The sequence below is a fragment of the Clarias gariepinus genome, chromosome 8 (genome assembly GCF_024256425.1).
Source record: "Clarias gariepinus isolate MV-2021 ecotype Netherlands chromosome 8, CGAR_prim_01v2, whole genome shotgun sequence".
NCBI classification, from domain to species: domain Eukaryota; kingdom Metazoa; phylum Chordata; class Actinopteri; order Siluriformes; family Clariidae; genus Clarias; species Clarias gariepinus.
This window is the reverse complement of record NC_071107.1, coordinates 33252280-33278393: the sequence shown is the minus strand read 5'-3', so window position 1 is coordinate 33278393 and position 26114 is coordinate 33252280. Positions and strand designations below refer to the sequence as shown.

Genomic DNA, 26114 nt, shown 5'->3' with positions numbered 1-26114 from the left:
CGTCACTTTCCCCACCTCACAAACTTATCATAGCTTAGTGTAGTGGCACCACTTCTGATTACCAGCAAGAGATAATGTCCTGTTAAAAACATCTTTGTCTGGCCGTCCATGAGTTCAAGCAAAACCTCCAAGCCAAACTAAGTAAAATCATAATCGTTAATTACACTGCAAAAACTCACAGCATAATAACAATTAGCGGATATTCGTGTTGTGTTCAGACAAATATCTTCCACCAGGCAGGCTAGTACACGTTGTGTTTTTTATTTATCATAGTTACATCTCAGATCCGACAGCGTTCGCTCATCCAACCGAGTCTCATTAGCGCCTAACAATGTTTGATTACTGTTTTTTCCTAATAATCTGCCGTTCTAATCGGTTTCTCATTTAGCCCACGCATTTTGTTTAGCATCTTATCCTGTCATTAATAATGTCTTTCTTTCTGCTGTTAATCAAGTCAAGTCTGATCGGGTAGCTGAGACCCACGGAGAAGATCATAAAACAGCGGTGCTTTTACGGCTGACATAAAACCGCTGCTGTTTTACAGGGTTGTGGACATTGAGTACGGTGTTAAAGCATATAAGATGACCTTTAAGCTGAAGGCTTGTTAATGGCTTTATATGGAAGACGACTCACCTCCGGGTTACTGCAGTCGCCCAATACAGAGTGGAAGACGGGACGAAATTAACATCTGTTATCTCACACAGGGGGGTTAACTGTACTAAGTAGTGTGTGACAATATTATGATGCCTGTGGCATTTTATTCACTAATTATTAAGTATATTTTGAGGTTAGATCGACTTTTTCTTATTTACAGTATTGTCTCAGGTATAGATTAAAACATTGTCCTTTACACTTAGAGTTTTGTTTCCATTCCGTTTCCCTGATGAATGAACAAGAAACAGATTAAACAGACTTTACTACATTACACTATATTAATTAAAGTGTTCAATTAAAAAAAATTATTCTAGTTACATATTATCCACTAATTATTTATTTACTTTTAATGCGCGAGAGAGAGGAACCATTGGCTCAGTTGTGAGCACTTGATGCTCGGCCGACAAAGTGTATACGTACTGCGGTACTTGTGTATCTAGACTTCGCTTGTTTATCAAGTTAAAATTTATTTTAAATATTTTGCTCATCTTGCAAAATGCTCACAGACCATCCAAGGTTCCATTGTATTTGTCCTAAAGCATAAGAAACATTATTCCGTCTTCACACATGAGTTTATGGGGTTCAAACTATTTCAAGCCTAATTAAATGACTTTAATTTGGTATACTGTTTTTTTTTTACTACATAAATGTAATCAATCCTGTTATCATTTTTTCTACAGTATTTTACTTGATTAAGCACAGCATTAAAGTTAATGAGATACTCAATAACATATACAGTACACTTTCTCCCTAAAGACTCTCAAATGTGTCTAAATCAATGATGATGAGTGAGATCTGATCTGAATACTAATCAATATTGTTTCCAATCCACCACTTTTCAACACTTTACTGACACTGAAAGCAAATTGATATCATTAATTCACCCCATGGCATGAAGTAAGGGTTTAAATAGTATCTACATTTTTGTCATTGTATTGAGCCACCCACAATTTCTCAATATTAATTGAAATTAAATAACGGAGAATAAATAAAAGAAAATGGAACACATGCTTTACTGTGACAGGCTACAAAGTGCGTAAAAATGCGATTTAAAAGTGGATTGTTTACAGTATTTTACAACCTCAGCAGCAGCCTCATTTCCCCTCTCGTCTGTTCCAACCACTCAGCATTCAGCATTACCAGTATACTAATCACCAGCCTCGTCATCTGCACCTGTTTCTCACTGGTTTGTGCCTTAAATTAGAATTTATTTTTTATTTTTTGGGTTTAGAGTTGTTGTTTTTTTTTTTTTTCTTGTGGCATAACAACCAAAACACATACAGAGACTAGACAAAAAAAAGAGACAAAAGCCTGGAGAACTATTCCTCAAGACTACTGTACTGTTACTGAAAGTCTGGCTCTTTGGAAGCGAAATATGAAGAAATGAGATGGATCAAGACTTTTGCACAGTACTATATCTGGGTAGTTAAGAGGATGTTGCTTTCTTTAGGGCTTTTTCTTAAAATCTTTTCTGGGATTCTCCAAGAGGGACAAGCTTATGGACCCTCCCAGGTTTTAGAGTTTGTCCTTCTGTGATTGATTGTGTAGACTTCTATAAAGTCTCAAATCACATCTTATAAAAAGTATATCGAATTAATACACAGCTTTATGTTATATGATAAAGTGATGTACTTTAAAGCTCATATAGTCTAATCTATTTGTTTGTGTTGCGGAGTTTCTTGCACATGTCTTCGGTCGCTTTCTCAGAACACGTGGCCGTAACCCCATTGTGCCTGCTTAAGCCACGCTTTGTTTGCGATTCGTCTTGATTTATTCATCCACACAATGTTGCGCGTTTTAAATATTTACACGTTGCTGGAGGTTTATTATGGCTAACATTAACATGTAGCGGAGATGACGGAGCCCATATGCTCGCGCTCATAAGGTTGCATGTCACATACTCCCTTTTTATGCTAATCTGTGCTAATATGTAAATGGAGCCGCGCAAGCACGGGAAGTGGAATAGCTTTACTTATTTAGACACAGAAAATATATATGGAACGTGACATTGTCCCGAGCCTAATGGAGAGGAGGTGGTGGGAGAAAATGGTCTGCTGTGGCACTACACAATTTTTTAAACATTTAATTGACCCTTTTTGCATCATTGTCTTTTTTTTTTTTTTTTACTTTTTTTTAAATGCTTTTTAAGCATTTTTTTTTCTATTTTTTTTGAAAAATGAAAGCTTTTCACACTGTTTTTTTTTTTTTTTTGTTCATCGCTGATAGCGTTGCTGATTGTTATAAATATTTATAGTGATTTACAGTGTGTGTGTGTGTGTGTGTGGCTGTCTCGAGGCTGCAGAGCCTCAGACCTCCCCATATCTCCTATTTTGCTCTGTTCTCCTTCACACTCTATCCAGACTAGAGTTTGTTTGCATTCATCCATCTCTTATCACCTTTATTCACTTTTTCACTTTCCCTTTTCCTTCCATCCATTATATTGCTAATGGGTTTCTGTCCCTGTGTGTGTATCTGGTAGAATCTTTGTTTGTAAGGTGTCAGTCATGTTTGCTGTAGTGTGTGTGTGTGTGTGTGTGTGTGTGTGTGTGTGTGTGTGGCATTCTCACAGCAATTCCTGTGTGTGCATTAATCAATCACTAAGTGGTATACAGCATGGTGCACACAAATCTGCACAATCCTGTTTTTTGGTCCTGAATTAAAACTTAAAATAAAAAGAAAACAAAATGTTACTAATTTGTTGATGTACAGTAAACGAGGAAGCGTGTCTGCCAATAGTTCTCATTTACACACGTCACATGACTGAACTTTTACTTATCAAAATCACAATTCTAATGAAAGGATGACCTGTGCTTTAACCTGCTTAAAAAAAAAAAAAGCTTTAAACATGTTTTAATACAATCTACATAATTTAGTCCTTTTTGCTTTTTGACTCCGACAGTAACGATTTCTCACTTTCTTCTGCCATCAAACTCAGCAAACTGCTGCTGTTAAGTTAGAAATCACGATGCGCTGTGTATCATTATGATGACTATGCACTCTGATATCCAGACTGCTAAATATTCCTCTCGTCTCTTCCTCTTCTGCTCTTTGTCATGCCGAAATCTCTCCACACTACTCACTATCTCTCTCTCTCTCTCTCTCTCTCACTCATTTTCTTCTTCTTCTTCTGAATTTTGCTGTCAGTGGCAGAACAGAATATGTGTCCAAGTTAAATCTATCTCTGTTTACTCATTCTCTTCTTATCCTAAACATTATTTTGGCATTTCTCGTTCACCCCCAATCACTTTGTTTGACTCATTTTCTTATCACTCGCTCACAGTCGGTAGAGATGCTGAACCCTCACCCACTAGTGTGGAGTGTGCATGTAAATTCTGGTGTTTGTGTGTGCTTGTGATTAGGTCTGTGGTTGTAGGTCAGTTCTTGCCTCTTTATGTTTGCTGTATGTTTAAGGTTTTTTATTTATTTATTTATTTATTTTTATTCCTAAATGCAGTAACAGGTGTAGTCAGTAAACAGCCTGGGGTAAGACATGTCCTCGCTGTACAATGATGTTTTGATCACATGTATAATATTCCTTTTTTTTTTTTTAAGACCAATTCTTTGTCTATTTATTTACACTGACCAGCTAAAGTGTAATTATTTGGTTTTAATCCTACAAATCATTTACCGATTGGATTCTCAAATTCAACCCCAATTAGAAATTTAACCTCGCCTTTTTCCCCTTCTTTTGTCCTTAAACAATGTTTAGATTTCCCCAAACCCCAAAGATTCTCCCCAGAATTTCCATCTGTATAATCCATCTTTATTATCAAATCTAATCCAAGGTCTACTGTATACAGCTACAAAATTCTTCCCCAGCCCAATATTTACCCTTAAACACAAATCTACCAGTATCTCCCCAAACCTCTGAGACCCTATCCTCAGCTTCGATGCTCAGCCTTAATACACATTATGTTTCAAAATTTTACCCCAAACTAAAATAAAAATAAACAAACTCAAATTTATATACAACCTTGGTTTTTCTTAACATAAAACTGAAGCTAAGATTTGGAGACTAATTATAAATCCAATTTACATTTAGGCGTTTGGCAGACACCTTTATCCATAACAGGAAAAACTTGGTGATTGTGGGAATTCTGGGATTTCCAAAAAATAGTCCAATGCCTTAACTACTTGAGCCACCCCTGATCCCAATTTAGAAATCAAGATGTAATGTAACATCAAACCTCAAAGTTATGTTTTGCCCAAAAACGTTTAAAATCATTTGATGATAAAAGCCACAGATTAATATCAAAGTCAATTTCATTGTCATTTCTGCTATGTGTTCAGTACATACATTTAAAGAAGTTACTCTCAGTCCCCTTACAAACAATGAGTTCAAAAATCTATATGTTAAAAAACAAAATAGTGTTGAAAAAAAAAACCTTAAATAACACAAACTATAAAACATCATTTTCATAGTCATCAAACTGTTCAGTGAGCCCTCGTACCATGTGGTCAGGGTGAAGTCCTCAAGGAAGAGACCACACCCATTAGGATAAGGATGATTTGTCAGAAAACATTTTTTTTTATTGATTTGCAAGGACGAATTGACAAACTTATTGAAAGTGTACTTCAGAACTTTGTTCCAGAGCGCTTTAGGGAATTGCTTCGCACCCTCTTAAGATTTGCTGCCTTGCCATCTGCAGAATTCTGCCTTTTCAGCAAGACTTGAGAATTGAGAATAGAACTTCAGAGAGGCTAAAAGCGAGATTAAGAAAAAGAAAAATGAAAGCGAGAGACTCATGCCTTTGTTGTTGGTGTGTGTGTCTGTGTGTGTGTGTGTGCGTGTGTGTGTGTGTGTGTGTGTATCTATCCTTTTTTTCATTGTTTAGTTTTATGTTTTGTGGACATTGTGTTGTTTGTGCTAGGGATTAGCTATGTCTGCAAATAGATACATTTAGCAATTTTAAACCAAATTGTTTCTTTATTACATTAGCAGCACACAGTGCTCGTTGCAGATGCTCGTTTGCTCATTTGGATCCATACTGAGTAATTTCCCACAATAGCATATCTCCCAACAGAGCCGCAGAAGGATTGAGACGCAAATAGCATACTGTATGAACTTTCTTTTGAACTTATCTGCCTTGTAACATTATCACAGTCTTCTATAAGATCATGCAAGGATGTTTGGAAGGAAAAACTTTCTTGTGTTCGGGCAGTTCGACTTTGGTGGTGCTCATGTCCTTATCCATATTTATGCTCAGATATCATTATTTTTTCTATAAGAACAACTTTGACAGATGAACACAGGTTTTTACTGTATTTATCCACTTATTCCAATATAGATTTAAAAAAGGAGTTATTAAATAACATTTATGAAAGGAGTCTCCAATGTCAGTGATATGCATCTTGTTTTTAATTAATTATTATAAAGTATTTAAAATGTAATTATTAGAGAGTTGTTAAGGAACAGAACACTTTGGGACATGTTTTTTTTTTTTTTTTTTTTGGATAATAGTCATCTTTTTAGTAACTTTACATATCAGGCCACATCATGCCAAACTGGGACTATGAGCTCTAACACATGGAACCCTGTCGTCCCTGGGTCTTATGGTCCTTTGGTCCTTTGGTCCTAGGGTATTGTTGTGATCCATATGGCTCATTTCAAGATAAAACATTTCGTGTAGATAATCTGAGTTATTTTATAGAACAATATTTTTTTAAACGAAAAAATATAAATGTTTAAACTAATGATTATTATTTTGTGAGTTTTTTTGTAAAAAAATTATTTCATCCAACAAATAGAGAGGTGGGGAATATCTTTTTTCTGGTTTCCATTATGTACTGTAATATGTACACAAGGGAAACATAGGACCCTGGGAAGCAGTCTTAATGGGTAATCAAAACCAAATAATCGTACAGAGACCTGAGAATTATCATATTCCGGGGCAGATTATTGTATATAGAAAAAAATATTGGACTGAGTTTGCAAAACAAGCTGAAACTGACTCTAACTATTCAAACGATAAAATAGTTTTTGAGCATCGATTATTATGCCTACATAGGCTACATTGTGCACCAGTCGCTAGCTAGGAGATGAAAGAGAGATGAAAGCGGCTGTCTCAAGACATCTCAGTAAGTGTACTGTAAATGGCTCATTTACTGTACAGCGCAACCGATCCAGGGTCTGTTTTCTGTGACGTGTGATGACAAAATTAATAACCAGACTGGTTCGAAATCAGACCTACGCTGTTAAACTTGTGAGAAAAAAGTAGCCAAAAAAACTATAGCATGAATTTGTTGTAAATTTAGGATTTTTTTTACAATTATTTATCGCATATCGTGATCATGCAGAGACCCAACTTATCACATAAATATGATAATTATTGTACATTTGGCAACACTGCTAGGAACATTGGACCTTGGTAACGTGGGAACCTGAGACCATATAAGCCTTTGCCATGCTAGCATTACATGCTATTTAAGTAGGATCATGAGAACATAGGCGTGACCCCCTATCAAGGGGTACTAGATTTAATCTGATTTACCTGAATATAAGGGGAATCAAAAAGTTTTGAAGCTAGTTTTGAAACACTAACAAATGGAAGTACAAGGCTACACATACAGTCACTGGGAGCACAGATCTTCATAAGTCAGTGTGCCAAAAGACATCGTCCTGTGTACATTGGGAGCTGTGTAACTGGTGCTATTCTGACCACATGCATTACCACTCCTACGATTTCATAGTGGACAGTAAGTTAGAGCAAAAACCATGAAAAAAACATAAAATTCTTTGGGCAAATCTGCCACAGAGATGTTTGACATAAAACATGTAACATGTAATATTTCCCTATAGTTTTGATAATCACAGAGTATCCTAATAGCATTGTTAGCCCAAAGACACCTAACATTTCATAGTGACAGCAAACATGAATAATGATTTTAATAATAAAAAATGATAACAACCTAAATGTTAGTTAACTTAGTAATCTGTCTACTAGAGTTCATGTTAGCTGGCTCACTAGGAAGACTTGGCTACTGTCTACTTGCAAATAGATAAAAATATTGATTGAAATTTTTTTTTGTTTCTTATTTTATATATTCAGCTAAGGACTGCTGAGAGAGACTGGTCGGTCCCTCTCTCACTTGTGCTTAGCGTGTATATGTGCTTATGGTTGTGTGTATTTGATGGTTGCTCTGACAGAAGGTAATTGGTTTCCTCACACTCTTCCCTCTGGTTGGAGAAGCAGCAGAAAGCAATTTGCGCAGCACGTCAGTTCACATCTGCACTCTCTTCAACACGCACACACACACACACACACACACACACACACACACACACACACATACACCTTTCTGGAAGATCTAGGAGATAGACTAAAGCTTTATAATCATTGCTTTCCATGACTGTAACATCTAGGTGTGGTTCAAAGCATGCAAACATAAACTGTGTAGAAAACAAACACACACACACACACACACACACACACACACACACAGTAAAAACTATTTTGTGAATCCATTAAATGGAAAATTTCAGGTGAAAAACAAATAGACTGTTGCTAATAGTGAACAGACAGTTTTTTATTCAGACGGCAAACTGGCTGACGGACAACAAAGACCAGGGTGTTATTTGTACACGTGTTCCATCACATCGCTATCTTGCTCATGTTTTACATAAATCTCAGTGGTTAAGGCATTGGACTACGGTTCAGAAGATCCCAGGTTCAAACCCCGAAACCACCAAGTTGCCACTGTTGGGCCCTTGAGCAAGGCCCTTAACCCTCAACTGCTCAGATGTATGATGAGATAAAAAATGTACAGTAAGTCGCTCTGGATAAGGGCATCTGCCAAATGCTTAAATGTAGATCATAGTAAGGGTGTGTAAACATAACCAGCTAATCCTTATCCCCTAATATTGCTTTGTAAAACTTATCACTGATTAAAATATTATCTCCGTAATGCTATGGCAGCACTGTAACTGTCCTTGAAACTCCAAAAGCTCAAACATGTGGCCATGTGAGTTTTTTTTTTTTTCTCGGCAAAAAGGATGTCACTTATCAGATGCTGTACTGGTGCCAAATCTGACATTTAAAACCAGTCACGGAAGCACTTTTGGGAAGAAAAGACAGTCATCTTAAACAACACTCTGTCTAGTGATACACACCTGATTACCTTTGAAATCAAGGCTGAATCTTAAATCTCTTTCTAATTCCTGATCAAGGGCACTACTCGGTGTGTGGAAGAAGGGATTCTGAACCCTATATCTCGCACTAGCTTTCTATTTTTTACTGTTTTGGATTCGACCGGGAAACAAATAGCTAGTTATTTATTAGAAAACTAAAAGTGTCAGTATTAGTTACCGTTACCTGCATCTTTTTACAGTATGACGCGTAAAGCACAGCGTATTCCTTAGCATCGTCTCGGTTGCAACGGAAGCCCTGACCGAGCTAATGCTAATGCTAGTAAACACCATTAAATTACATTTTTGTACACTGCTTGAGGTAGTCACGTTATGATAACGAATCAAACTCCTGCAAATTAATAATCATTTTCAAAAAAGATTTTCTCCTTTAAATACTGCACATGAAAATAATCAGCAGAACAGAAGCTATCAGTTGCTAGTTTACTCTTTCATATGTGTTACAAAACATCAGGTACTTCTGTAGGTCATCAGGTAATATTTCTCATACTGTTTGGTTGAATGGAGAAATACATCCCGAGTGTATTTACTGTATAAATAGAAATACATAGCAGCTTAATGTTGGTTAACGTTGCTTCTGCCGTCCGCTGTAGTGACTGATGTCAAGTCACGCAGTTGGTCAGTTAATAGGTTTGAGCCTTATGAATTCTCTTTCTGGGGCTCACCCTAATCAAGCCACTGCCTCACTTGGCTTTGGTTTGGCCCATCAGCAGTCATGACTAGCAGTCATTTCACGCCGTAATTCCTGATTGTTTGTCAAAACAAATAAAGTTTAAAACCTGGGAGTTAAAATTCTCCATCTAGGACACTACCTAATAGTTCTCAAAGTGCTTGCTGTCAAGACCTCAGTACCTACCTGGAAGGTGGCGCCTGATTTTCAGGCAGAGATGTCCCTCTAAGTGTTGCGATTACAGAATGACAGTTAAAATGTCACTTATTGTTCACTCTCCTACTTTTTTTAGCTCAGGCACTTCGATCGCATCGTTGCCTACGGACGCACTTTGTTTTTGGCTTCACTCTCGCCTGTTTGACACTCCCTGATTTTTTTTGTTCGAGCGCAAACATAATTTAGCATCTGTCACTCACGCTCGATGGGGCTGAGCGCATCAGACTGACCATCAGACACAGGGCTGTCTCTCTCTCTCCCCCCTTCCGCAGACGTTATCACACTCCACTCGGTTCACAGCTGTCCTCTAGAAACGAAGCGGGACAGCCTGTCAGGTTGATTCTCTCTTTTTTTTTTTTTTTTTTTTTTTTGGAAAATCAAGGTGTATTGAGAAGGAAAGAAGAGTGGGACAGAGAGATGTACGCTGTCTTCTTTTAGAGGTATATGTTCTCTTTCTCTTCTTTACTTCACGCCCCTTCCTCTTTGCATTAGCTCCACTGTCAGCGTGGCGCCGATCAACACGCTAACCCCCCCGCGGCGCTATCGTCGCCGTCTGTCTGAGACAGCAAGAGGGAGGGAGATGGAGAGAAAAGGGAAGCAGAGAGGAGTAGCTTTAGGGCAAAAACAGGTAGCAAGGGGAGTAAGGTAGAGAAAGTTTCTTGAGAGAGAGAGATAGAGAGATAGATAGAGAATAGGAGGGCAAAGAAGGAAGAGAATAGAGAAGAGCAAGAAGGAGTGAAATCTTCTGCCCTGTGGCTTGAATCATCGATCTGAAGTACTGAACACAGACGCGCACACTTGATGAGATGGTCAGAGCACTGATAAATCAGGGTGTTAGAGATGGCACGGCAATGCAGCAACCCCCATGAGTCAAAGGCCAAGCTGTTCAACTGTAACTTTATTACACAGATTTCTGGAAATTCTCTAATTTTAATGGGGGGGTGAAATTTTTAAGGAGTGAAAGACATTGTTAAATGAAACAAGAAGGATTTTTTTAAAAAAGAAGAAGGATTTAGGAGAAAAAGAAAAAATGTGGGTGTGTAAGAGAAAAGAAAACAGATAGATATGAATAAAAAGATAAACGTGTGTTAGTAGATCCCAAGTTTCCAATACAAAAAAGTCCTCTTTATACTACAGCAAAAAAATTATAGGTAGCATGTTTTTTTAATCAATTATACACTGACCCTGAAGCGCCCGGATCCGATCTGAGTGATCTGATCTCAGATTCAGTCTGAGTTACAGTAGATGTGACTTTGGATGAAAGTGTTTGAATCAAAGTTTTATAATGAACGTCTAGTTTGGTAAATAAATGTTCTTTTCATCAGGGGATTTTTATCTACGGTAAGCTAGCTGGCTGTCTGTGCTTATTATCTACACACATACACACACACATACTGTACACATACACACTCAGTGACACCTGCATGCGCGTGATCATCAATGAGACGGTCAGAGCTCTGATAAATCAGGGTGTTAGAGATGGCACGGCAGTGCTGTAACCCCGTGAGTCAAAGGCCAAGCCGTTCAACTGTAACTTCATTACACACCAATTCCCTGCTCTGTGTGAGTGTGTGTTTGTTCGCGCTCGTGTGTGTGTGTGTGAGAGAGAGAGAGAGCGAGAGAGTTTATTGTTAAAGTTAATGTGTGTACCTGCTTGTGTTTATTACTTTTAATTGATTTCTTTGTTTGTTTGTTTTACAGTGTTGTAAAAAAAAAGGTTTTGTTTTTTTGCAGAAATTTTAATATTACATGAAAATGTAATCTTTCTTATTATTAACTTTTGAACACTAACCTTAACTGATGCATTTCTTTAGATGTTGTTTTGGGTTTTTTGATGAGCTCCTGGATAATGGCTCTCATCGTCGTTTACTGACCCTAACCCTTTATAAATTAGTTTATTAAAATTAGTTCAATCAATAAAGTGTGGAAAATAAAATCAGAAAGGGGCAAATACTTTTTCACAGCACTGTACATCAATCATCTTAGATTGTTCTGTACGTTCCCATGTGCACTTCTCACGTGTGCTTTACTTATTTGAATTATTTTTTGAAAGCTGGTCATGTATTCACACAGATGTTGCTCTCTCTCTCTCTCCCTCTCTCTCTCTCTGTGTGTGTGTGTGTGTGTGTGTGTGTGTGTATGTGTGTTTGTGCGTGAATAGACTGTGAGAACTTTTGTTGCGGCGTATTATTATCACGCACAGATGAGGTGGGAGAAACAGGCTTTGTGATGGTTGTCTGTTGTCTCAGTCGTTTATTCGCTTATTTGCATAAATACACTTGAAAAATCAAAGCATTTATCTGAAGCAATTTCCTTCTCCACGCTCTGCAGGTCTGAAATAGCTATTCACACCAACACACACACGCACGCACACACACACGCAGAAACACACCTGAATACAAACAAACTCACAGTCACTGTCTCGTAGAATATGAGTGTGTGTGCGTGTGTGTGTGTGTGTGTGTGTGTGTGTGTGTGTGTGTGGCTAGACCAGGACAGAAACTTCAGTGTTTTTCCCCATGCAGGTGCACATGCACTTTGCTAGTTAATGCAGGAATATTATTACCGTGCTTGTGCCTAAGACATTTTATTTTTCCTATTTGTTCTCGGTCGATGTCTTTGGAGTCAGAAATGAATGTGCTGTGTTTGCAGTATCGCCTGCTGAGACCCCAAACACGGCACTGAATCAGGGCTGGGGTAATTTCCTTTTTTCTTTTTTTTTTTTCTGTTTTCTCCCAGAGGATCGCTTTGAGTTTGCTTGAAGTTGTTACATCATTCACAATGTGAACACAAACACTAAAGACAAAGCAGAAACAGTACGGAGTGATAGACTTACAGCCACTCTGTGACGTATGATGTGTTAAAAAGTTAACACACATTCATCGACTCGCATATGTTACACATCGTTGCACCTGCGATTTTAGGATTGGAAGAAAATTTTACTCTACGGTGGCTGCAGTCGGTCAGCAGAGAAACAGAGAGAGAGAGAGAGAGAGAGAGAGAAATCGATTGTATCAGGAAAGAGTAAGTCATTCGAGAGTGTTGGACGGCATGCACTGTCTGGCTTATGGCCCAAGTGTTGTACAGGCTGGAAAATAAAATAGACAGATTCAGTAATAAAATACACGGGTGAAAAATGACACACATTGGAAGGGACCAGTAGTGACAGACTGCATTTAGGCTTTATCCCACTGCTAACTAACTACAACCCCCCCCCCCTCTCTCTTTCTCAAGGCCACCGATAATGATTTTGGCACCTTCGGTGTTGTGCGCTACTACTTCAGTGACGAGCCTGACCAGTGAGGAAATCTATCTTTCATATATTTATGTTATGCACAGTAATTTTCCTATAGGAATCTTCGCTAATTGGTACGACCTGTGCGACAGATTCTCCCTGGACCCTGACACGGGCTGGGTGACACTGAGGGCTCGTCTGGATTATGAGTTGACGCGTCGGTTCACTCTGACGATCCTGGCTCGTGACGGAGGCGGGGAGGAGACCACAGGACGTCTACGAGTCAACGTGATGGACGTGAATGACAACGCTCCTGCCTTTCAAAAGGACACTTATTCCGGTTCATTGATGGAAAACCAGCAAGTCGCGCAGCAAGTGGCCAGGGCACGGGTGAGTTGCGAAATGATGTCAGTTCATTGATGAATCCAACCACGTTATGACATTTTTATGACTTATACAGTACCAGTCAAAAGTTTAAACACACCCTCTTATTCAGTGATCCTTTCTGATTTACATTCAAATATAATATACAATAATCTCCCTTGAACAGTTGATATTAAGATGTTTCTCCTACTTATGATCTGTATAGGCTTCATGACGGCTCTAAGCTGAGGTTCTGGTTGTTAATTGGTGATTTTTTAGGCTGGTGACTCTAAATGATTTTCCCCTTGGCAGCAGTGGTAAGTTTTGGTCCTGCTTTCCTGGAAAGGTCTTTAAGAGAGCCAGTTTTGATACTTGATGGTTTTTGGAAATACACTTGATAATAGCGTTCTTGCAAGAACTGCTCCAGAACCCTGTGGTGTCCTGTTGTTGTCACTAATGCCATATGTATTATTTCATAGGTTTGAAAATATATATCCAGAATAATTATATGGAGAAAATTATAATAATACAAAAAAAAATCATCTAGAATCTCAAAAATAAATGTCTTAACAAAAAATATTAAATTTGAAGATGTGTCCAAACATTTGACTGGTAATGTTCTGCTGTTTCCAGTAATCATGACCCAAGTCCACGAGGGGTCAGATAACAGACTGACACATTAACAAGAGAATAATCTGTGTGTGAATAAACAGGAAGACTGATGTCAGAGCCAGAAAATATGTAAAACAGCTGTAGAAACTGGGAACAGTGAGACTATGGCATAGAACTGATTATACTGTACATCGGGGAGTGAATTACCCCAGTACATTACCGCAAACTCAGGACTTTCTTGTTAATATTTATTTATTTGTTCGTTTGTTTGTCTAAACACTTTAACTTATTTCTGATTAATCAGTGTAAGGTTTGGTTAATGTGGCTCGACACCTTAAATTTAAATGTTTTTGTCAACTAGGGTTGTGTGTGTGTGTGTGTGTGTGTGTGTGTGTGTGTGTGTACTGTATGCTCAATGCTTCCTTAGTCCCCTGCTGAAATGCTTGAATTGGCAGGTTATAATAACTGGCTGTGTGTATTACGATACATGCATGTGAGTGTGTGTGTGTTTAATATAAGTATGTCACTAAAAATATGATTAATAACAATTGTTATAAGAACACTGAGGATGCAGCATCATCAATTTTGCAAAACATCCTCCACAAAATATCGGCTTTTAGTCTTCTACAGAGAGTTTTTGTTTCTTTTTCTTTCTTTCTTTCTTTCTTTTATTTTTCCACTGTTTTTTTCTACTTCCCTTAGTTTGTGTGCTAATTACAAAGAATGCTTCTTTTAAATTTTTTTCCCTTTAAATAATAAGCATTTTGTGCGTCTATCAACACCGCTTATCGTGTAAAGGGGACTGGAGCCTATCCAAAGGAGCTCAGGGCGCAAAGCGATGTGTACACCCTGAATGTGGTGCCAACCTCTTGCAGGGCACAAAAGGACACACGCACTCTCACACACCCCAATTACACACTATGAGCAATTTGGAAACGCCACTCAGCCTTCAATGCATGTCTTTGGACTGTTGGAGTGAACTAAACTCCAACAGTTTAGACTAAAATACCCAGAGGTTACTATTAAGCACAGAGAGAACATGCAGACTCAACACACACACACACACACACACACACACACACACACACAGTACACACATACAGTACACAAGGTTGAATCCCTGGAGGTGACAATGTGAACCACTGAGCCACCGTTCCACCCAGAAACATTTTGTAGTAATATTTATTGTTCAAGAACAAAATGCGCAGATTGGACAAAATAAATAAATAAATTCCCAGACACCCATCAAAAGTGACCAGACATATTTGTTTTAGTGTCTATACGGTATTTTAGATATAGCTAGCTTGGATTAATGAGATAGTTTCCATATATTGGCCTTGGACATACCTTAAATCTTGAGCTGCTATATTAAATATTACTGTATATATAGTTTGGGGGCGGCACGGTGGTGTAGTGATTAGCACTCCAGGGTCGAGGGTTTGATTCTCGCCTTGGGTCTGTGTGCATGGAGTTTGCATGTTCTCCCTGTGCTTGGTTAGATTAGGCTAATTGGTATTCCCAAATCGCCCGTAGTGTGTGAATGAGCATGTAAGGGTGTGTGTGTGTATGCGTGTGTGCCCTGCGATGAATTGGCACCCCATCCAAGGTGTACCCTGCCTCCTGCACCAATGGATAGGCTCCAGGCCCCCTGCGACTCTGTATACAGAATAAGTGGTATATATAACTCTGTATATGTGTGTTGTGTGATGAGATGATTTGGAGCAATCTAGCTTCTTCATCCTGCTCTTCTTCCTCAGCATGCAGCTATTCTTTATAATCCGGGTGACGTCAGACTCGTGCTGTCTTCTCCGATCACTCCAATCTTTAGCACTCATTAAACTCCTGTCTCAGCATACATGCCTGTCTGTTATTGCTTAATACGTCACGTCAGGGTTTGATCGTCTCTCGACTCCTGCTAATAATGCTTCTCATCCGAGTGTCACACTGAGTAATGATAGACAGATGGCTGTAAATAGGCCTGTCACAAAGCACTTGCTTACGCTCAGACGTGTTGATTTGCTGTTTATCTGATACCCGGGTTTAATGTTATGTGCTTGTTCTTATGCTTTCAGTAGGGGCTGTGTGGATGAGTTTGCTCCTGGGTAATGTCATGGACACAGATACAGAATGAATGAAAAAAGAGACATGATGTGCTACAAGAGGAAAATAATCAAGAATGCTGTGGTTTTATGCAGCTTTACATTGAGTTTTGTCACTTTTAACATGCAAAAGTTGATTCACAATTTAAGTATGCATTATGCATTCTGTAATTTAATTAAAAATTTAAAATATAATACCTCCATCAGGTCCTTTTATCATTTAAAACGAAAAGTGCTGTGGTTTCCCTGATAGTTACGGTAACTCTACCTAACCTCAGGTTCTATAACACCACTCAGTTGTTGATTATTTCCTGTAACAGCTCACCACCAAGTGGTTTATTCCTCACTGATTTAACATTTTGTGTCATGAAACGACCAGACAAAACAAATAAATGAAAAAGAAAGTGTGTTCTTGGCTCACCCAGGCGACCGACGAGGACTCTCCCCCGAACAACGCCTTGACCTACTCCATCGTCTACGCCTCTCAGTTCCGCAGTTTCTTCAGCATCACCATGGTGGAGGGCTACGCAGGTACGTCGGCCGCGGGCTACCGTCTCTAAGTCGGAGTCATTAAATTCAATTAAATTCTCATGTCAAATGGCAGTGATTAGCTTACGTTGGGCATTCCGTTGCTCAGTGACCTATATGGTTATGGCAGACTGCACGCTCAGCTCAGCAAAGTCACACAACAGCAGTCCCTCAGGGAGAACGCGGATTGAACCGGGGCCTTTTACGGATTAACCTAGATTTAGAGGAAGCGTTTTTGTATTGATTCTCTGGGGCTTTATGACTTTGCATTAGGAATCTTTAATTAATTCTTGCCTGTTTCCAGTCATCACAGTGAACAGACCTCTAGACTACGAACAGGTTCCTGGCGGAATCATTTCTCTGACTCTCATGGCCATGGATGGAGGATCTCCAGCCCTAAACAGCACCGTCTCCATTACTGTGGAGCTGTTTGTGAGTATTTACACTCTTGCTTACAGCACTGTATATGTCACTCAGCAGCAAAGTGGAAGCTTACGTCTGTATTTATACATCTGTTAAATAGATGCTTTTATTACAAATGAGTTTCAAGTGAAAGTGTCTATGAAGAGGTAATTCTATCAAAAGGTTTCACAAATACTGTACAAGTAAACAAACTGTAATAGAATGCAGTAGGGAGGCGAGGGAGAGAGGAGAGAGTCGAGGATGCTCTGGGGCGCTGTCGCAGGATCTTTGCAGGCTGCTTTCTCCATGGCGAGAAAGAGACGGTCGGCACAGGAGACCATAAACCAATAAACCTACTTAGAGAGGTGTGAAAAACTATTTGCCCCCTTCCTGATTTCTTATTCTTTTGCATGTTTGTCACACAAAATGTTTCTGATCATCAAACACATTTAACTATTAGTCAAAGATAACACAAGTAAACACAAAATGCAGTTTTTAAATGATGGTTTTTATTATTTAGGTAGAAAAAAATCCAAACCTACATGGCCCTGTGTGAAAAAGTAATTGCCCCCTGAACCTAATAACTGGTTGGGCCACCCTTAGCAGCAATAACTGCAATCAAGCGTTTGCGATAACTTGCAACGAGTCTTTTACAGCGCTCTGGAGGAATTTTGGCCCACTCATCTTTGCAGAATTGTTGTAATTCAGCTTTATTTGAGGGTTTTCTAGCATGAACCGCCTTTTTAAGGTCATGCCACAACATCTCAATAGGATTCAGGTCAGGACTTTGACTAGGCCACTCCAAAGTCTTCATTTTGTTTTTCTTCAGCCATTCAGAGGTGGATTTGCTGGTGTGTTTTGGGTCATTGTCCTGCTGCAGCACCCAAGATCGCTTCAGCTTGAGTTGACGAACAGATGGCCGGACATTCTCCTTCAGGATTTTTTGGTAGATGGTAGAATTCATGGTTCCATCTATCACAGCAAGCCTTCCAGGTCCTGAAGCAGCAAAACAACCCCAGACCATCACACTACCACCACCATATTTTACTGTTGGTATGATGTTCTTTTTCTGAAATGCTGTGTTACTTTTACGCCAGATGTAACGGGACACGCACCTTCCAAAAAGTTCAACTTTTGTCTCGTCGGCCCACAAGGTATTTTCCCAAAAGTCTTGGCAATCATTGAGATGTTTTTTAGCAAAATTGAGACGAGCCTTAATGTTCTTTTTGCTTAAAAGTGGTTTGCGCCTTGGAAATCTGCCATGCAGGCCGTTTTTTGCCCAGTCTCTTTCTTGTTGTGAACACTGACCTTAATTGAGGCAAGTGAGGCCTGCAGTTCTTTAGATGTTGTCCTGGGGTCTTTTGTGGCCTCTCGGATGAGTCGTCTCTGCGCTCTTGGGGTAATTTCGGTCGGCCGGCCACTCCTGGGAAGGTTCACTACTGTTCCATGTTTTTGCCATTTGTGGATAATGGCTCTCACAGTGGTTCGCTGGAGTCCCAAAGCTTTAGAAATGGCTTTATAACCTTTACCAGACTGATAGATCTCAATTACTTTTGTTCTAATTTGTTCCTGAATTTCTTTGGATCTTGGCATGATGTCTAGCTTTTGAGGTGCTTTTGGTCTACTTCTCTGTGTCAGGTAGCTCCTACCTTACCACAGTTAAGTTATTTTTAAACAAGGGGGGCAATCAATTTTTCACACAGGGCCATGTAGATTTGGAGGTTTTTTTTCTCCCTTAATATCGTAAACCTTCATTTAAAAACTGCATTTTGTGTTCAATTATGTTATCTTTGACTAATAGTTAACGGTTTTTGATGAGCAGAAACATTTAAGTGTGACAAACATGCAAAAGAATAAGAAATCAGGAAGGGGGCAAATAGTTTTTCACACCACTGTATTAGCCTGGGCCTCCATGGCCCTTTTATAGGCCGAGGATTATAGCGAGATGGTACTCATAGGCGATGATCTGCTGGTTAAATCTTTTTTTGTTTCAAAATGAGACTTCCTTCCCTCCTAACACACAACAAAATTCTCATTTGTATATTGAAAAGAATAAATGAAAAGAAAAAAAAAGAAAAAAAAATCCGGACCCCTGAGACACCTCGAATGCACCACTGCCTTCATTTCTTCATCAGAAGTATAACTTCATCCTCGTTGTAATGCTATGACGGGACCAAACAGGTGAAAGTCAGATGGGGCGAGATCAGACTATTGGAAGGAAGCTTTAACAATCCCAGAAGACTGGAGGCATCAATTTTTGTAGCGGATGGTTGACTTGAACTTGAACTTTTTTTCTTGGTCAGTGATTGAGGATGTTTTCATCCCAGTTTCATTGTTTACTCTCAGGCTCGTAGTGATGAATCCATGTCTCGTCACCAGTAATGATTCTCTTTCTGAACTTTCACCTACAGTAGTTGATCAATTGGAATGGTTATTACCGTCGCGCTCACCGCCGCGTAAAAACGTCAGCGGCCAAAATAAATCAGTTGCATTTCAAAGTCATTCGTAAAATGGCCGCCAGGTGGCGCAAAGTGACATTTTCGCTCGTTGCCGTAAATACAACAGTGACCGTTATACAGCGTATCTCTGTATCGGTTTATTGTTATTTAAGTTCTGGATTATTTCAGGTACTTTAAACACATTGTTGGGTTGCTCATGTTGGCTCATATGAGATGTAGTTTACAAATGAACACCTGGTTGGGTTATTTTGACCCAACAACTGGTTTATTCATTATTCTTTCCTTTCTCCAAATATCAGCCTGCAGAATGTTTGAAATATTACTGTTTATTGTGTCACAAGTGTAGTTTTAAGAGTTGTTTAGGCAGGAATGCGTGTGTATACAGCTCAAAACCTCCATTAGTTATTAAAGATAGCGGCTATTTAGAAAACATGCCCAGTGATTTCGGAGCTTCAGGAAATCTCCCGGCGCTCTGCGCATAACACCGGACCAACTCATGTCGGAAAGAATTTATAAACGGTTTCTAAACGTGGGCTATTGTTTTTTACTTATAATATTTGTTATTTTAATTTAAATGAGGTTTGGGCTCAGGACTCGGCATCGTGATTCTCCTCTTTAATTTACTCCATAGTTTTAATCAGCGCTCAGCCACATGCATGAAGTTTTCCAGAGCGCACCGGCAGAAGTAGGCTAATGATTATGAACACGTCGGGAAAACAGCAAGCAGACTGACTCTGACCATTTAAAAAAAACGTTTGAGTTCATTTTCTGACGCGCTCAAGTTCACCAAAAACAATACAGAGCAGCGCAGCTTACAACACTTACAAAATCACAACACTTACAAAATCACAACGTTTTTTCGTTATTGTGAGTGCGCTTAAATAAAAGTTGAGTCTTATAAAGGCATGTAGTCTTATATAGTTTTATTATATAGTTTTTGCACATTAATCTGACACAGTTTTTTCAGCCTGTCACGGCGTGCGCCCAAATCAATATCGCTCCTCGCGCACTAGTTAGGCGGCCTCCCCTTCAGACATGCGAAGCAGCGGGACCGCAGAATTACACATGACTGGTGAGCTATCGTTGCTATCGTTGCCCGGGCTTGCACCCCGCGCTATAAAATACTCAGGGTTTGTTGGGCTACAGTGGATTTTACTACGCTCTGTGTATGCAGCGCGCGTGCAACAACGCGGAAGTGCGGCATGCAAGCAGGGCAAATGGAACGCGCCCCGGGACTTCAAAGGAGCGAGAGGTGGGAGGGGCCGGTCCGGCCATCCGCGGAGAGCAGAGTCAGCGCGAGCCGACGGATGGCCATTGCACTCACACCGCGTAGTAAAATCCACTGTAACCCAACAAACCCCAATCATCACCAGCCGTGCCTTATTCCGTCATGTCATGTGGGCATTATAAGCTTTGTATTGAAAACTTCTAACTAAAAAGTGGCAGCTGGCACGCCTAAAAATAGACGCAGGTTATTTTTTTAATAGTCTAAATAAAAACCCTCCGATTTAATTTCCTATAGTCTAACCAGCGCTCAACCGCACGCATAGTTTTCCCGAGCGCGAGGAATTTTTTTGTGCTAAATAATGTTTATGCAGTATAAGAATTCCTATTAATCCTGGGTTGTTCTTTTAGTGTCACTATAGTGCTTTACAATGCCAGACAACATTCAAATACAAATTAATCACCCTCCCCAGGTGTGAATCGGCTGTTCTCACCTATACATTCAGAGGAACTGAAATGCACTTCTCCCTACTTTAAAAACCTCTTGAATCTGAGGCTCTTCTGGAGACTTTCAGTGATTTAAATTTGTGTAATTTTAATCTCCTGGATTCTAGATTCTAAAGTTGACATTGTTACCTTTTTTAATCATTGGAATGGAAGAACTTATTTTCCTTATGATAGCATAAATTGCATTGTTTTTAATCAGTCTATACAATAATATTCTTTGGTTTTTTTTTTTTTAAACGGGTATGGGGGCTATCTTGGTTCATTAATCTCCGTGCCTGGTTTAGGTTTAGTATTCAGTGCGCATCTGTTATATTACAACTATCATAACACTCAAATACCTTTTATTGGGGGTTAAGTGACTGATGTGCCTAACATTTTTCAGCTGAGCCTTTGTTTCACTGAAAACGACCGCGACACCCCTCTCTCTCTCTCACACACACACACACAGAGCCGACCAAATCATTAGCACGTCCCTCCCCCAAACAGCACAGACATTTACTTACACCTGAACTGAGTTGTTTGAGTAACATGGGTCGAACCCGTTACAAATCATAACAGTCTACTGCATTTCATTCTTATAATAACGCAAAAACACAAGCGGGGCTGAAAGACCGACATCTGCTGACACAGTAGAACGTCCTAACACTGTTTTAATTTTATGGTCATTTATTTCAGTTAATAAATCTACTATAAATTTAAAGAACACAAGAAATAAAATGACACAAATCCATACACGCTTTTTTTCTAATTACAAGTGATAAAATCAAAAGGCTCACTGTGTTAACATTTATTGTGCTTAAATTTGATCCTAATAAGATTTGATTTAATTTGAATTTTAGAACAGTGGCAGCTGGAACACCTAAAACAGATGCAGGATTATATTTTTATAATCTAAATAAAAATGCTTTTTTTAAACGTGGGCTATTGTTATTTACATGCAATATTTGTTAATTTAATTTAAATGGGGTTTGGTCTCCGGAATGTTGAGCATCAGGATCCTCTTCTTTACTTTCCTACGTAGAATCAGCGCTTAATCGCACGCATTAAGTTTTGTAAATTCGTTTAATGTTTAATAGTAAATAATGACCCCCGTTGCGCTGTACCACCGCTCGGAAAACCTTATGAAATACAAGTTTAGGACAATCATGATGATCTGCCACGGCGTGCGCGTGTGATGGGTGTACGCCCAAATCTACTATAACTACTCCCTCACTCCGTAGGCTCCCTAAATAGGCGGCAAAAGGAACGGGGCCGCCTATTTGTGCCGGCTGGCGATAATTAACGTTAATATGATCTCGGGCTTGCTCCGCATTATAAAAGCAAGGCGCGGAGGTTTGTCTGAGGTCTGGGAAGTACGTGATGTGATGGAGAATATAAAAAAAAAAAAAAAAAAAGCATGTCAGTGGGGAGATGTGACGCGGCCCAGGCGCTTTAAACAAGGACACTAGAATTCCGCCCTTTGATCTCCGCGCTAAGGACAGCGCGAGAAAGAGCTGCGCGAGCTCCCGCGGCACCTTCACTCCCGCACCGTGCCCGCCCTCGCAGCCCCACTGCCGAAGAGGAAAAGTGTTGTTAGGTTTTTGCGTCAGCGAGAACTCGCGCCGGCCATCGACAGCGGGAGAAGCGCCGTCACGAGGGAGCGTGCAGGAGCGCTGCCTCCGCGTGCTCAGTTCTGCCACTCCGTGCACCAACACTTAGCATCAGCTGTGTGCCCGCATGCCAGTGTGGCACAGCCCCCGGAACTGCACATGCACAACCTTTATCCCATTCTTTCCATTCTCCCTCCTTCAACACTTTCCTTCTCCATTTTACCTAAATAAATTACCCTTTTCCTGTAAGACCTCGCCTCTGTCCGTGCTTTATGGTGCCGCCCGTGCAACATGGGTCGAATCCGTTACAGATCATAACAGTCTACTGCATTTCATTCTTATAATAACGCACAAACACAAGCGGGGCTGAATGACCAACATCAGCTGACGCAGTAGAACGTCCTGACAATGTTATAATTTTTATGGTCATTTATTTTAGTTAATAAATCTACTATAAATTTAAAGAACACAAGATATAAGATGACACAAAACCCTACACGCGTCTTTTCTAATTACACGTGATAAAATCCAAAGGCTCACTGTATTAACATTTATTTTGTTTAAATTTGATCCTAATAAGATTTAATTTAAATTCTACATTTGTATCGTCATTTTAGTTCTGTGATTATAAATTTGTTTAACTACAATGTTTTACTTGATTTTATCCGCTACTACGTGCAGTTCTAAAACTCCGTGTCTCATTAATCCAGCAGAAAATGAACTAAGGCATGAGGCGTCAGTCTGTAGTTATATAGCGCCACTTAACGGTAAAAGCCAGCAAACGCACAAAGCCAAACGGTACCGCCGAGCGCGGCGACGGTAGGACCTACGTTCCGATTGATTAACCACTGTACTTTAGAGTATCTCTCTAAATTTTAGATATCCAAACATTTCTGTTTATGCTCTTCCGTGAGTTGTTCCCGCACCAGATACATCTTTAGTCCACCAAAAAAAAAAAAAAAAAAATCACTGCTGGCTGCTTTTCTTTCATGCACATCTCAAGTGGGGCGTCCCCACGGCGCTGTTCACAAATGAACGAACTGATGTAACACATTCACACCTGCACAGCAGGGACTGTGGAGACAGGAGCCTTGAACGGGAAGCGCTGATAAGACCAACGGCAAACCCTTGTATATAAAACATTTCAAAACGTTAACCCAATTGCTCTGTTTCCAAACTTTCTGGTTCATCTAATCCTCTAACTCCTGTCACCAGAATAAACTAGCCGGGAGTGCAAAGGGATAGAGCAGAAAAGGAAAATAAATATACGGAATAAACTGATCCAATTCCTTTGTTGTCACTCCCAGCAAAACGTGTCATGTAGGATGTATATACTTTATGAATTTATATGAAAACATAATATAGGCAAGTTTGAGTATCAGTGTTTTAACTCACACCTCTGTGACCTTTCTCCAGTCTGCATGCCTGCTTGTTCAGTCCCTGAACATTTCCCTCTGACATTTCCTCTTCCTTAATGCCATGGTTATGATTAAACTTATTTCAGTTGCTGCAAAACAGCAGGGGGTTGAGCCGTTTAGCCAGCTCTTTGTGTGTGTGTGTGTGTGTGTGTATTAGCTGTATTGTCAGTCATTGTGTGTATGCTTTGTTTTTTAGCTATGAGTAAAGCGGCATACAAAGAAAGGCATGACGCTGCGTTTACCCCGTTCGGTTCGTCACGGCTTTTGAGCTCCTTATTGAAGACTGAAATGATTCAGTGACTTTCGGCCGGCTCTGGCTAATAACACTTTGAACTCTTTAGAAAATAAGCCTTTTGATTTTTATTTAACTCTTACGCTGCGTTCCAGTTCAGTCAAAGCCAATTTCCAACATAACAGCTCTCTCTCTCTCTCTCTCTCTCTCTCTCTCTCTGTCTCTAGAGTTTAAAATAATGCATTTATCTTTATCATTATTTTACCCACATGCATGGAAAAGAACTTTCTGTGAATCAGGTCGACAAATAAATGATTGGCTCTAGTGTTTATTAGTGTTCAGTTTTACTTCAATTTGTAGTTATCTCATCATTTATAATAAATTCACTCACTCATCTTCTATACAGCTTTATTCTGTATTTAGGGTCATGGAGACCTGGAGCCAGGAGACTTAGGGCAGGAGACAGGGTGCCAATTCATTGCAGGGCACACACACACACTACAGGCAATTCGGGAACGCCAATTAGCTTAATCTACAGTCTTTGAACTGTGGGAGGAAACTGGAGTACCCAGAGGAAACCCACCAAGCACGGGAAGAACATGCAAACTCCATGCACACAGAGAAGGGAATCGAACCCAGACCCTGAGGGTGCAAGGCGACAGTGCTAACCACTACACCACCGTGCTGCCTTATCATGAATTGCCATATAAGAGTACTTTATTCCTAATAAACAAGTCAAATGGTTCGTTCTTATTAACCCAAACTGGCAGCAATAATAACACCAAACAACGTGAAATTAGTAAAGGGTACTGTGGTATAATATGTGCTAGTACTTCTGTTTGTAGTAATTGGTAAATATATTAAATATACTGTAGTAATATCGTAGTTAGTAAAACAACGCTATATTTTTACCTGAAATTAAACAAAGGTTTGAACATAAAGCACAGATAAAATCATTGCTCTCTTGCTTTCAGGATGAGAATGACAATCCCCCGGAGTTCAGCCAATCCTCGTACATCGTACGGATCTCAGAGAACATGGTTGCAGGTAAGCGTTAAAGGAAATGTTTGGATGTGGAGCTCTGTTCAAGTTGGAAATGTCACCACGAGTCTTTCTCTTTTTCCCCCAGTACTTAGGCACTAGTCGGAAATCGCCTTTGCCCAAGAAAATGGCTTTTAACTAGCCGCAATCATATGCGTTTAAACATCAGGGGTTGTTGTACATTATGAACATGGATACGTAGCATCTATTATACAACTCAAACACGAATCTTTGAATTCTCAAAAAAAAAAGTGACAAGCACTTTTCCAACTTTCCAAATTTTTGGAAATTTTTTTGCAAAGAGTTGTTGACATTATTAATTGTCACTGGGGTCATTAGAACAGCAGGTTGGACAAGTGATAAATCTCAATTATCCACGAGGACATGGAATTTATATTCAATTAATACCTTCATTTACTCTACAGGTGATGGTTATAATGACGGCTCATTTGAACTTTGACTGAGGAAACACTTAAGAAACACTTAAACACTTTAGAATATTTGTTTTTTTATTGTGTCCCCTTGATTTCATTAGAGACTCCATGAAGTCCCCATAGTGTCTGCCATCTGAAAGGCTGTGTCGCTATCAGTTCCTCAATGCGCCTATCACTTTTGTCACTGATTTTAATGTACTCAAGTAAGAGTAGCTGTACTTCAAAATCATATTACTTAAGTAGTAAAAAGTAAAAAGGAGTCATCCAAAATATTACTGAGTAAGG

General features: G+C 39.5%; 1 protein-coding gene across 1 annotated transcript in view; it reads left to right on the top strand.

The window, feature by feature from the left end:
• cdh23 (cadherin-related 23) overlaps nt 1–26114 on the top strand; it is a 253324-nt gene that overhangs the window by 158665 nt on the left and 68545 nt on the right. Inside the window, exons 14-18 of the mRNA XM_053501261.1 lie at nt 12921–12985; nt 13074–13311; nt 16421–16526; nt 16828–16955; nt 25329–25401. Of these exons, the coding sequence (XP_053357236.1) occupies nt 12921–12985; nt 13074–13311; nt 16421–16526; nt 16828–16955; nt 25329–25401 (610 nt within the window). The remainder of the gene's footprint in view (nt 1–12920; nt 12986–13073; nt 13312–16420; nt 16527–16827; nt 16956–25328; nt 25402–26114) is intronic.